At 45.2% G+C, this 13,683-nt stretch overlaps 2 protein-coding genes across 2 annotated transcripts; both read left to right on the forward strand.

Annotated features, from left to right (window-relative positions):
- Positions 1-592: 592 nt before the first annotated feature.
- Positions 593-6,167, forward strand: six4a (SIX homeobox 4a). Its single transcript, XM_085931510.1, has 3 exons — positions 593-1,546; positions 2,686-3,356; positions 4,235-6,167. Exons 1-3 carry the CDS (start codon positions 813-815, stop codon positions 4,822-4,824), a joined length of 1,995 nt encoding a protein of 664 aa, XP_085787636.1. The 5' UTR covers positions 593-812; the 3' UTR covers positions 4,825-6,167.
- A 5,193-nt stretch (positions 6,168-11,360) lies between these two features.
- Positions 11,361-13,313, forward strand: six1a (SIX homeobox 1a). Its single transcript, XM_085932444.1, has 2 exons — positions 11,361-12,193; positions 12,464-13,313. The coding sequence occupies exons 1-2, from the start codon at positions 11,634-11,636 to the stop codon at positions 12,756-12,758; spliced, it is 855 nt and encodes a 284-aa protein (XP_085788570.1). The 5' UTR covers positions 11,361-11,633; the 3' UTR covers positions 12,759-13,313.
- The last annotated feature ends 370 nt before the right edge of the window (positions 13,314-13,683 follow it).

Consider the following 13,683-nt stretch of genomic DNA (forward strand, 5'->3'; position numbering starts at 1 on the left):
ATTCTGTACTTTTTATTTTTCCTAAAAGGTAAATTCGTATTTGGACCAGTCCGATTCTACTCAAATACTATGTATCGTCTATGCAATTCATTTTACATGACTCCAATTGGAAGATTCTTGAAAACAGAAAATCCCTCTTCGTGGAGACGCACACAGTTCACTTGCTTGATTTTGCAACTCCCCAAAAAAGCCTGGCACCTTTTTGCAAACTCATTCCCACGCTCGTGGAAGTGCTCACCTTGCACAGACTGCCCAGTGCAGGTGAGCTCACTGTTGGAAATATTATTGTATGACTGACAGCTGAAAAGCAAACGTTCGAGTCCTCGTATCCCCGTCGCTCCTCCCTTCCGCGGGGGCCCTCGGCGGCCAATAGCGTGGCTGTGTGTCGCGCATAGACCTCAGCGTGTCTCCTTCCACTTGCAGTTGGCGTGGAGTAAAAAGTCACGTTGGGAGGCGAGAGGGAGAGAGAGGGAGAGAGAGGGAGAGAGAGAGAGAGAGAGAGAGAGAGAGAGAGAGAGAGAGAGAGAGAGAGAGAGAGAGAGAGAGAGAGAGAGAGAGAGAGAGAGAGAGAGAGAGAGAGAGAGAGAGAGAGAGAGAGAGAGAGAGAGAGAGAGAGAGAGAGAGAGAGAGAGAGAGAGAGAGAGGGAGAAGTAGAGAGAGAGAGAGAGAGAGAGGGAGAAGTATCTACTTACAGCTGCTGTCAGATATCCGATCGCCTTCGCATGGCGAGGAGGTAACCTGATCGAGCTGGGAGGAGGAGTGACTCGACCAGGGAAGCCTTGAGCAAAAAAAAAAAAAAAGAAAGAAAGAAAATGTCTTCTTCTTCAGCCGGAGAAGTCACAAGAGCAAATGACATCAAGAGGGAAAATGTGAAGGAGGCGGACAGGCGGGAGTGCATCAAGCTTGTGGCGCTGGAGGCGGCCGAATTGTCCATGGAGCGAGCGGCGCCCAACGCGGACGCAGTGCGCACGGAGCTGCTGGTGAGCGCCGCCTCCTCGCTGGCCTTCTCGCCGGAGCAAGTGGCGTGCGTGTGCGAGGCTTTGCAGCAGGGGGGCAACGTGGACCGCCTGGCCCGTTTTCTTTGGTCCCTGCCCCAAAGCGACCTGCTGCGCGGCAACGAAAGCATCTTGAAAGCGCAAGCCCTCGTCGCCTTCCACCAGGCTCGCTATCAGGAGCTCTACAGTATTCTGGAGAACCACAGCTTCAGCCCGTCCAACCACACCTTCCTACAGGATCTGTGGTACAAGGCCCGCTACACAGAAGCGGAGAAGGCGCGGGGGAGACCCCTGGGCGCCGTGGACAAGTACAGGATCCGGAGAAAGTACCCTCTCCCTAGGACTATTTGGGACGGCGAGGAGACGGTGTACTGCTTCAAGGAGAGGTCTCGGAACGCACTGAAGGACCTGTACAACCAGAACCGGTACCCCTCTCCGGCCGAGAAGCGCAATCTCGCCAAGATTACGGGACTCTCGTTGACTCAGGTCAGCAACTGGTTCAAGAACAGGAGACAGAGGGACAGAAACCCGTCTGAGGCCCAGTCCAAAAGGTGAGGCCGATATGAGGCACCTTGCGCGTAATTCTCTAATTCACAAATTCTGCCAATGCGTTATGGAAGAAAAATATGTACTCTATACGTTAAGGGTGTGGAGCACGTTTGCAGTGTTTTGAAATATGAACTGGTTGCCATTCAGATCCGGTTTCAAGTGTGTCGTGGAAACCAACTATAACGCTCATACGCACATGCGCGCGCGCGCGCACACACACACACGCTACACTTTAAATTAAAAATTACTTTCGTAGTTGGGTGAAAAGGGACTTTAAATAGCTACATTTAATTTAGTAATTCATCATTTGTTAAACACAGGTGCACACGCATGCATGGGGCGACCGACAGAGACAACATTGTTATTATTTGATCACTGAATGTCTCTCTTTAATGTGGCTCTGTGCGTGTGTGTGAGAGAGCGAGATAACGCACACACACTTGCACAAAAGATGGACACCTGCTAAATAAAATACAACATTTACACTCAGTGGACGCCATACTGTTCCTGGAGGAGTAATACTATAGGAAGGGGGGGGGGGGGGGGTCCCTTTGGTGGGTGGGGGGGTGCAGCTGTTAGAATCAATCTTAAGACAGCAGGCTATTAAATAAATGAATAAACTACACTGTAAAAATATTTTTTTCCCCCCCAGTAAATGGTCCATGGGATCATTTAAACAGAGTTGGAATATAATACATGTTACATTCCAAGGCCCAAGAAGATTTGAAGCCATTTGTTTTGTGTCACACCGCCATTACCAGCACTGCTGGCTGTTTTTTATCACACCAGAATTTATTGCGCCAAATGGTTGCACGCTTGTTGACGCTGGTCGTCTCTCCATGAGACAAGAGGGCAATGCATTCCCAAGCCCAGCCTGCTCTTCAAAGCTGTGTATAGCCTCATAACACAACAACAAATGTGACCCATTATGGCTCTTTTATGCAGTGAACAGCAAGGAAATTTTAAACTAAGGTTTAGAAAAATAAATGGGTTTAGAAATATGTCATATAAAAATATATTCATTCATTAATCTTCTATAAATATACACATGAGAAACTATGTTATATGTGACTACTGGTATATATATTATTATTTTATGACCTGCTCTCTTATTATCTGTCTTCTGCGTTGTGCCTCCCAGTGAATCTGATGGGAACCACAGCACAGAGGATGAATCCACCAAAGGTCAAGAAGAATTGTCACCTAGGCCCCTCTCCAACTCCTCAGATGGCGTTATCACTCATGGGACACTTCCAATTCAAACAGGGTCTCTGGACAGTGGGGTAGTCATCCAGCAAATTGGGGACATCAAAATGCCTGCTGGATCCAACAGCAGAGGGCTCTACAATGGAAGTCTGGTCACCAATAATACCTCGGCGACATTTCACAATGGCGGCTCGTCTTACCTCCACTCACCTGGGAACATCCTCTTCAACGGGCTCAATTTGGGCATCCAGCCCCTGGCGTTCAACTCTCTGAGGACGTCCGGCGGGGTCCTGCTGGGAGGCTCCGGAGAAGAAATGCAGGAGAAAGGACTGGGAGGCTCCGCTGAGGACTCGGCCCTGCAGTATGCCTCCCCCTACTCGGGCTGTGTGAACGGAGGGCCCGTGAAGCTGGAAGGGGTTCACACCATGGCCGCCCAGAATGGGGGTTCCTCGGTGCTGACCTTCAGCTCCTCGCTGGGCGGCTACAGCCTGGTGCAGGTACCCAGCGGTGTGTCTGACAGTGATGGAAGCTCGCTGCTTAACAGCGATGTAGGCCTTCCACCCCTGCAGCTCTCCACCTCGTCCTCTTCCTCGTCAATCACACAAGGTAGGTTGTGTGAAAAATCATGTGATTTTTATCTGTAGTCGTGTAGACTGAAGAACTGGGATGAAACGCAGCAGAATCAAACAGAATGTTAGCTGAGATTGGTCACGTGACATTTGCGGGTTGAGTCGTGATTGGCCGTAAATGAGCAACTGTGACGTCATTTTTAGTATGGCCGACCCCTGACATGATAAAAACGGATGGTATCTCCATATTCCACACCTACAATATGAATCAGAATATTGTGTTTAGAGTAGTAGATCTGCATAGAAAACATTGTTGTTGTTGTTTTTTTTACTTGAATTACCCCTTTAATTGATTAGTAGAGTCTAATTTGATATGTTGAACATTGATATAATTTTTTTTTTCCTCTTTAAATTCTGAAGTGCAAATCTGCAGTCTCTATTCATGGTTGTATTTAAACTGTTTAATGCTATATCCCATAAAAAACAACTATATTTATCTAGCACATATACATCTATAGAGAGGGAGTGATTGTCTTTTGAAAAGCCCCGAGATGAATAAAAAGCAAGTGACCATCACTCATCATCGTGGCGCTCTTGATCTTCAGAGCCGGGGAGTCGCGAAAACATGGTTCAGGCAATCAGAGGCCATGAAATGCACTAAGAGGGAACAGTGAATATGCCATTAAAGCACTTACTTTGACATTAAGCAGAGAATCCACGCCAGGAGGAATTGAAAGGAAAAACAGAGAGTGCAGCTTGCCGTTGAGGCAGCACAGACTCGCGCTACAACAATATAATGTGTGCGAGACGGACAACAGTCGCCTTGAGGCCCAAGCCTCTCAATCAAACTTATGAATAATATGAAAAGTGCACCTCAGGTGATGTCAGCATTGATGTGTTGTCGTCTGACCACAGGTACAATCGCTCTAAACGATGTTGCAGTGAGTTCGTCCAGCGACGACTCCTTTCAGCAGCAAGACAAGTTATCCATGACCTCCATGCACCACAGCACCACCGTCCTCTACAATATGAGCAATGTCAACCAACCGGCCATCAAGAAGGAACCTCTGGAGGGAGGCGTCTACTCATACCACCACGGGCTGCACCTGGACCCGAGCGGGCAGATGGGTTACTCCACCTCGGGCGCCGAAGAGGTACCATCCAGTCAAGCTCCAGTCTCCGCCACCTCGTCCAGCCCAGAGGTCTACACCACGCTCACCGTCAGCACGCCCCTTATGGCCCACACGAACCAGAGCGGTCACCACCTCCATTCCGCCGAGTACCTCAGGGGACACGAGGTTCGGGCGGGCCAACCCTCGCACTTGATGGGTACCTGTATGGACAACAACTACATGAGCCTGTCAGAGAATAAATTGGACAACACGGGGCCGGCGGGCGTGACTGACATGGTGAGGGCCATGTGCGGGGACATGGAGCCTGTTGAGGGGAAGGAGCTAGCCAAACTACAGACAGTGCAGATGGATGAAGACATGGCTGACCTTTAACCTTAAAGCAGAAGCACTCATGTCAATGTGAGCAGTGATAATCGTTTGTGTGTGCGTGTGTGTGGGTGTGATTTTTTTATTTTAAATCATTAATTTCTTTTACCTGTTAAATTATTTGACAATACTGTGTTAACTCCTAGATGCACTCGATTAAAATTGAAGGCCTGTTGGAAGGTCTGGACATTTATGCAAAAAATAATTTGAAGATGTTTAAAAGCGAGTTCTCTTCACACGAATGTTGCTTGAGCCGTGTTTAAAAGTGCAGTTTTACAGGCAACACCTGCTACTTCCTGTTGAGTGGACTTGATTTGCCGAAGCAGGTGCTGGCATGCCGCAAGTCACATGACTAGGATGTTCCTCCAAACTAAATGCGTCATCTGGGTCAAACCAAAAAGGTCATTCATGAGGGGGAAAAGGGGGGGTTTGTGGAAGAGGGACAGTTTTACTGAGGGACTTTGCACATGGATGGACAATATGTTATTCAACACACAAAGCTGCTCTTTTCGGACAAAGTGCCCTTCAGTAAGCACCTTAAATTGCCTCACAAATCTCAAATACGAATGTACCTTTTTCGGCTTTTGCACTAGCATCACGACGTTATACGGGCTTCGCACGATTGTTTTTGACAGGCCTCAACAAAAGCACACAATTCTGCAGCGACTGAATTGAATGGCAAGGTCACACCGCTAGGTTCACGTGTCATTCATATGTTGTTAAAAATGCTGCAAATGCGTGTTTTGTTTTAACGTGCCTCTTCAAATGTTGGCGATTCCCGACGCAAATATGCTTCCCAAATGGATCAGGAACAAAAAAAGGGTCAGAAGTATTTTATTTTTAAAACAGAAAGGGGTTGCAATGATTTCTCTAAGTCATAAGGTTATTTTTAGTCTTTTGCTTTTTACGTTGTGAATAACACTGAAAGGAAGCTGTGCAATCTGAAGGCAAGACCTCAGATTCGGAGATTTTCCACCGCCTCCGCCTTTTGCTGTCACTGGAATATTTGTTGGGTGTCAGATTAGGAAAAGACAAGTGAATGTGGAGGCCATTTGTCACGTAGGTCTGGTACTTTTTTTTTTTTTTAAACCACGGGAGCACACATTCTCCCTATCACACATGAACGACCAGAATAGGACATTTCAGCCTGACGGCCAACTCAGTGCATTCATATCTCGAGTGCATCAAACTTTTTTTTTTTGTTACTGGACTCATAATGAAATTCTACCAATTTCTCAGTGCTTTAATTTCAAATACAAGAAGTGAGTGATGGCAAATGTTTCTTTTTTTTAAACTTAGTTTGAACTATATGTTTGTTATCTGAAATTATGTGAATGTATTTTTCTAAATCTCTGTAATGCAATAAAAGTCTATATTTATAAAAAGAGTTAAAGGCAGTTTTTGATCCTTGCAAAAAAAACAAAAACAGCGGGTGGCTTTTGACCTGGGTGTTGTAGCCGACACATGTCTGCGCACAGCTTTATGACAGAGAAAAGACACAAAGCACATGTCTCTCCAACATTTAAGTAGCCAAACTGTGAGGATGAGGGGGAAACTAGCATGCTATAATCCAGCGAGCCTGCTGCCGCTTGCTCTCTCTGCAAGTGATCGTTTGCACATGCCTGGCAACCTGGACTTCATTAGCCCTCCTTTTCTCATCCCAGCCCCTGTAATTCAAATAAACAGCAATGAGATTTCCAGGGGTAAAGCCTTTTGGGGTGGGGGGTCTTACAGCTCCACATAGCCCAGTCCAATCCAACGGCCCTTCCCTGGGCGAAGGCCAAACAACACCCCCACCCTTACCCCCCCCCAACCAATCCTCCTCCTCTATTTTCCCGACAGACATGTGGAGGAATGAATCTGAGGTGCTGTCACTCACACACCGACGCTCAATCCACAGAGAGCCTGAACTCCTCACATGGCTTGAGGGGATTCTCTGGAAATTCCCACCAAATATGTGTCCTCACTCTGACCAACACACGGAGAGATAAGAAAGAGGCCAAATTTGACAAGAGGACAAACAAGGAGGGATTTGACTTTATCCGCAGTGTGTCTGCGGTGGATTATTGACATTCAGGTCTAAGGAATTGGATGCGATCTTACTGCTGGTGCACATAAACAGAGGCTATTTGTCTGCGCTCATTGTTGGAGCAAAGGCAGGGAGACAAATGGGTGAGCCGAGAAGGAAGGGAGGGCGAGGCTGGGATAAGGTTACCTGTGCGCAGGTGACCTCGTCGCCATGGGCAGTGGATTAGCTGATTGTTAGGTATCGAGTGACCCCCGCCCCTCCTGCAATATTGAAGAGGGTGAAAACAGCTTTGTTGTAGGCCAGAACAATATCCCATTTGCAATGAGCAGGAGACCATGGGCTGACTCTCACGCAAAGGACGAGGAACAGGAGGAAGAAAACGTCAAACTCGTTTTATAAAGCCTATAAATGCAAGGGATGAAGGAGCGCCATTGTGGCCTCACACATGCAGTTCATTTTTCATGAGTATGACATTGAATCACATCCTTGATGTGGGGAAAATCCAACCATTCCATACATATACTCTATTTTGCCTATATTTACCAAAGTAAAACATAGGCCTACTTCCAGGGACAAAAAAAAAAAAAGCAAGGAACTCCCTCAGAATCCTGGCCTTATTAAAAACACTGACCTTTGAACTTTCAGATGCTTTCAAAGCTGACATTTAATGCGTCGCAGCAGACTGCAAGCCATATGTAACACGACCTGGGGAGCACGGTACTCCGCTGCTCCACGTCCCACTAATGAGAGGGCAGGGGTCGGCGAGTACCAGCCTCGCTCGGAGAGACCCACCACTACTGGGCTGCCTCCCGCTGCTGCCGGCAAAGTTTAGCTCTCCCCAGGCTGCTGGGAGCTGCTGTTGGGAGGAACAATATTGAGGAATAAGGAGTTAGTGTGGGAAAGATACAGATGAAACCTGTGATGACGAAAGGACACACACACGCACGCATGCACGCGCACACACACACACAAAGCAATTACTATTAGAGTTGTGTGAAAGTATCATCTTGGCGCCCCCTCCCTGCCAGCATGCATGCACAGACGAGCGCCAGAAATGTCACGTCTGTTTGTTTCTTCTTCTTTTTTTCCAGCCCGTACTGTTTGTTTATTTCTGCACCCAAGAAAAACGCGCCCTCCCCCTCACCCCCTAACAAAATACTTTGCTTGTGGTGTGTTTACGGACCGCAGCGCCGTAAACGCGCCGAGGCTGTAATTGCAACGCATTTGTAGAGTCGGCCCTCTGGAGGAAATGCGTAATGATTTTGATGGGGGGTCGAAGCCCAGTGCACTTGTAGCAGGTCTAATTTTCCAACATGACAGGAAACACTGTTAAGCTGATAATTGCAGCTCCAATTTCATTTAACTCACTCATGTCAACAGTTGTGTTGTGTTTGGGGAGAAGGGACTGCCTTTTTATTTGGTACACGCAACACACTCAACCAAATGCGTAATTGATTTGCCAATTAACATTTACGGACATCATGGTTTATCCCTTACAATTATGGAGTGTAAAAGTCATTTAAAAAAAAATGCACATCGAGAATGTCAAATTTACATTTTCTCTTGAATTGATTTCACTTCCCACAGAACGTAGAAAAAAAAGTCAGACTAAACTAAACTCCCCTCCAGGACTTTATCGGGCTAATTTAAACAGCATCAGCGCTCTTCCACTCAAGGCAGCTGAAATAGCACTTTGGATTTAGATGGAGTGAAAACCATCTGTGAGCCGTTTCACTTTTCCTCCATATTTTACAAATATAAACCCTCCTATATGGGGAAGCCTTTTGATGGTGACGTTTTTATGAAGCGTACTCTTGTGAATTCCCGCTTGAGCCTCTCTTATTTTTCCTCCTCTCGACTGGAGTGAAATGTAGCATTTCATTGGTTTCCCTGGCAACGCTTGGCGTAAACATTTTTTTTTTTTTACCCCAATGGGACAATTAATAATAAATACGTTTGGAATAATTTAACACGGCACCTCTGGAATAAACAAACACTGAAATTGTTTGTTATTGTGTTGTCCCTCACACTTGCATGGGACACTTAGTTTAGAAGGGCAGGTAAATCCCTGCAAATCATTTTTGGAAAGCACTAACAAGTGTTGGCCTTATAGTATCCTCGAGTATTGCATTACTTGCAGGGGTAAAAGGGGTGGGGAATGGAGGCTCAGCTCTGGTCGTATAGCTGATGGAGAGTCGACATCTTGAAATAATTTCGTCCCCCGGGCTGCTCGGGTTAAAGGAGGAGGCGCGTCGCAATGTGGTAGAGATATTAGAGAAACCCGAGAGCTGCTCATCAGACAGCTCATTCACTCAAGCTTTTACACAGCCACATATATCCTTTTGTTATATGTCCAGCAACGTGCACATGTGTTTATACACACATCAGGTCAGATTGCAATGCAAAGCCCAAATCATTTGCATGCTCCCCCAACCCAACCCTAGACTATTGTTTCCGCCTGTCATGTGAAAGGATTTTTTTATGTATTATATTTTGATACTAGCAGCAAACTATATATATATTTTGGTGTATCATATTATTATTATTATTATTATTATTAATTATTATTATTATTATTATACAGTAACTCAGCCGGGCCCATTTTAAAAGGTCCACAACAGCACGACAACCAGAAGCTCGTCTTTCATTCACAAATTGGGAAGCTATACGCCCTGTGAGGACATATGGCCTGCAAGGACATTTGAAAATGTTTTTTTTTTTTTTTAAATCGATCTTTTATTATAAAAAAAAAAAACGTTGACCCACACGTTTTCACAAAAAAATAATAATATTTTCTTAATTGTTATATTACTATCCAAAAGGCATCGCTGTCAGAGGAGTGCGACTGATTGGCAAAAATAAAGCCAATTCTCAAGCTGCTGGTTGTTTTGGAATATGGTCACGTGCTTTTGATCAACGCAACTCTGACTGCATGCGCATATCGTCAAGTGTGTGTTTGCATGTCATTGTATTTAAAACGGAATTTCCCCAATGTTCTTGCCATAAGATTAAATAACTAAATATACTCTAACATTGTTCCATTTGCTAACAATTGCATTGACAAAAATAAAAGAGAAACTAAATAAAATAGTTTAAATGCATATTTAAAAAGAATCACAACACCTGTACATTTAGTCTACTTTTTTAAAAGGCGACAAAGTGAAACTTGTTATAATTACATAGATTTAAATTGCTGATAGATTTAAAACTATTGATTTAATTGACTAACCATGCAGTATGAATAACAGACGTGCAGTCATTTTTAATGTTTAGCTGAATCCATTTGGGACCAGAAATGTGCTCCTTATAAGCATATTGAAAAGGGGAATCCGGTTTCAAGGGTGTGTGTGTGGTGCAGACGAAGAAATGTGATCCTTGAGGCTCGAACCAAAAACTCTTGCAGCACGGACCAATGTGGTACCCAGAACTCATTTACTAATGGATCGGTTTAATGTTTCAGCCCACCGAAAAACGCTGCATGGAGCCATGCACTACGGTGCCGGTCTAATCTCAGACACAAATGGGGGCCAGATAAAAAGAGCAAACCTACAAAAACATGAGGCAGAAAAATAGAGGAAACAGCCAAGATAACTCATCGTGATAATATTACTTCTTTGCGCGGATATACATAAATTAAGAGACGCCATGAATATAAATTTGAAGTGCCAAAGCTTCATTTTTTAAAAAGATACGTAGCCTACCCTATTTCTCAATTTAATGTGACAGTTGCATTGAGATTGTTTTTGGACTGTGCAGCGCCTATACATCAAAATGAATCATACCGGGGTCTCTCGCTCTTGCTCGTTTTTTAAACTAGCATAGTAAATTTAATGCATCATAGTTATTTATTATTGAGATTTTTTTTTTTTTAACTGTTGAAATACATCTGCACTATATCTCTTAATCAACCGTGCCAGGGTCTCTTTCGCAAATGCACGCACATATTGCACGCACACAAACACGCGCGCGCACACACATTAGTGGTCTCTGGGCCGTTTGGCAGGTTGTGGTTTGTCTTATAAAAGACAAACACCAAATGGTTAGGTTTGCTAACCATAGGAACTTATTAAATTATATCACCTCATAAAATAAACGGCCTTGGTAATTATTCGACTGTGAAAAGGTTGTGCAGATACAACAATCTGTATGTAATTAAAGGAGGTAGGCGTTAACTAAACGCCTCAACACAGACGGGGAAAAAAAACCATAACCCCATCAACAATCTTTTACAGCCCCCCCCCTCCCCCCCAACAAATATATATCGTGCTGCTTTTATTTTGCTTATCTGGTAAATATTTTTGCACGCCTTAAAAATGTAAATGACTTCCCTACTCGTGTGCGATTAATCCTGACTCTAAATAATATGCCGAAGCACGTTAATATGGCCTTTAAGAGGTCTGTAATAATTGATTAGTGTTTAGGAGCTGCCGTGGGGGCGGGAGGTGGAGGTGGAGGCGCGCTCCTATTTCAGCCCCTGACGCGCAGCCTCTGGGGAGGAAACGGAGCTGCAAAGTCAGTACTGCTCTGCTGTACAGGGGTGCAGGGCAGACGCAGAGCCAATCACCGGAACGCACTGGGCTCCCTTTAAGCCTGACATATCTCCTCGAGGAACAAATTGTCCCGACAATCAACATCCCAAATCTGCCGGAGAGTGAAGGTAGTGCGGTGAGGAGTGGAGATCGAGGAGAGTGGGCAGGCCCGACGCGGAAGGATTTGCATCGCGAGGAGTAAAGAAGAAGGCATAAACGTCAATTTTGGTTTTTTTTCCCCCTACACCACGGACATCATGTCGATATTACCGTCTTTCGGCTTCACCCAGGAGCAAGTGGCGTGCGTATGCGAAGTGCTGCAGCAAGGAGGAAATCTAGAGAGGCTTGGTCGCTTCTTATGGTCTCTCCCCGCATGCGACCACCTCCACAAGAACGAGAGCGTCCTGAAGGCGAAAGCGGTGGTGGCTTTCCATCGGGGCAACTTCCGGGAACTCTACAAGATCCTGGAAAGCCACCAATTCTCCGCGCACAACCACCCTAAGCTGCAGCAGTTGTGGCTCAAGGCGCACTACGTGGAAGCGGAGAAGCTGCGCGGTCGGCCGCTCGGGGCCGTCGGGAAGTACCGGGTGAGGAGGAAATTCCCACTGCCGCGCACGATATGGGACGGCGAGGAAACCAGCTACTGCTTTAAAGAGAAGTCCAGGGGGGTCCTGCGGGAGTGGTACACGCACAATCCGTATCCATCCCCGCGGGAGAAGAGGGAGCTGGCCGAGGCCACGGGACTGACCACCACGCAGGTCAGCAACTGGTTCAAAAACAGACGGCAGAGGGACAGAGCCGCGGAAGCTAAGGAAAGGTACTCCAACCACGTCTTATTATTACCACCCTGTTACTTCATATTTAAAAAGTGCATGGTTTAGAAAAGCAGAAGAGTACTTTTTTTTTTTGGGGGGGGGGGGGTTAATTTCTGGATTTTCACGTTTGAGTTTAATTAACGTTAATTTTTTGCAAAATTATTCCAATAAGATTATGATTTAAAAAATACAGATTTTCTCGGAGGTGGCATGCCAATGTAAAATATCAAGATACGACCTGATTTGACTGTCGTGTCGTTTCTCCCATGCAGGGAGAACAGCGAAAACAACAACGCAGGCGGCAACAAACAAAACCAGCTGTCCCCGCTGGACGGAGGAAAGTCGCTCATGTCCAGCTCGGAGGACGAATTTTCTCCCCCTCAGAGCCCCGATCAGAACTCTGCGCTTTTGCTCCAGGGCAACATGGTCCACCCCGGGGCCTCCGCGTACTCCATGCCCGGGCTAGGCGCCCCACAGTCGGTGCACGGCATGCACGGACACCCGCACCAGCTGCAGGACTCCTTGCTGGGACCCCTAACCTCCAGCCTTGTGGATTTGGGCTCTTAAAGACGCTCTTTTATTTGACGAAGAAAAAAAAATACAGAAAAGGACTGATGAGCTGTGTATCAGATTGATGTATGAAATAACACTATAGTAGCCTACCTTATTGTATAGACTGACTTCTCTGTCGTTAAATTTGATTCGAACTTAAAATTCCTTAATGCGCTTAATCTGTATATCACCCCTACAGGAGGTTTTTATTACTCTTGCACATAAAAATCCAAAGAAGACCTAAAACCCTGAACAAAACACTTACATGGACTACGCATTTTCTTAATTTATATTTTGTTAAAATAATTCTAGTCAGGTCCTTTGAAATAAAAGTAAAAGTAATGCATTTGTCTTTCCTTATTCACCAGCAGTCGTTTCAGTAAAAAAAAACAAAAAACCGACAAAACCGCACGATATCACGTTGCGCAAAACAAAAACACAGAAATGTATCGTCAATTGCATGATTAAATATAAAGCTCGATCAAATGATTACGTCGTGTTTTTTTTAGAACAAGCAAATAGTCACAAAAACGGAAGCTGCTGTAAAACAAACGCTAATTCATTTTTTTTTTCGGTGTGTTTTTTTGGTGGGTAGATTTTCAGGACGGGGGGGGGGGGGGGTGTATTTTTTTGCTGCCTTGATTCTCGTCACTCACCAAGTTTGTCTTGTTCTGGGCCATGGGAACGAATCAGCCCTCTGCCTTTATAGAACGGCGGTTTTCAAACCTAAATGGCAAACATCCTGTTGGGGAAAGGGGAAAAAAAGCTAAATAAAAGTCAAGTTCACTGGCTGATTAAATAAATACACAGCACAAATAAACATGGGATATATATTAGTATTCTTTACATAGTAACAAAATGCACGGTAAAAATATGACAACCGTAATATTAAAATACCACAACTAACATATGTATATTTTTAATTGTTGGGGAGATAAGA

Source organism: Syngnathus leptorhynchus, chromosome 15 (genome assembly GCF_054491065.1).
Source record: "Syngnathus leptorhynchus isolate UIUO chromosome 15, UIUO_Slep, whole genome shotgun sequence".
Lineage (NCBI taxonomy): Eukaryota > Metazoa > Chordata > Actinopteri > Syngnathiformes > Syngnathidae > Syngnathus > Syngnathus leptorhynchus.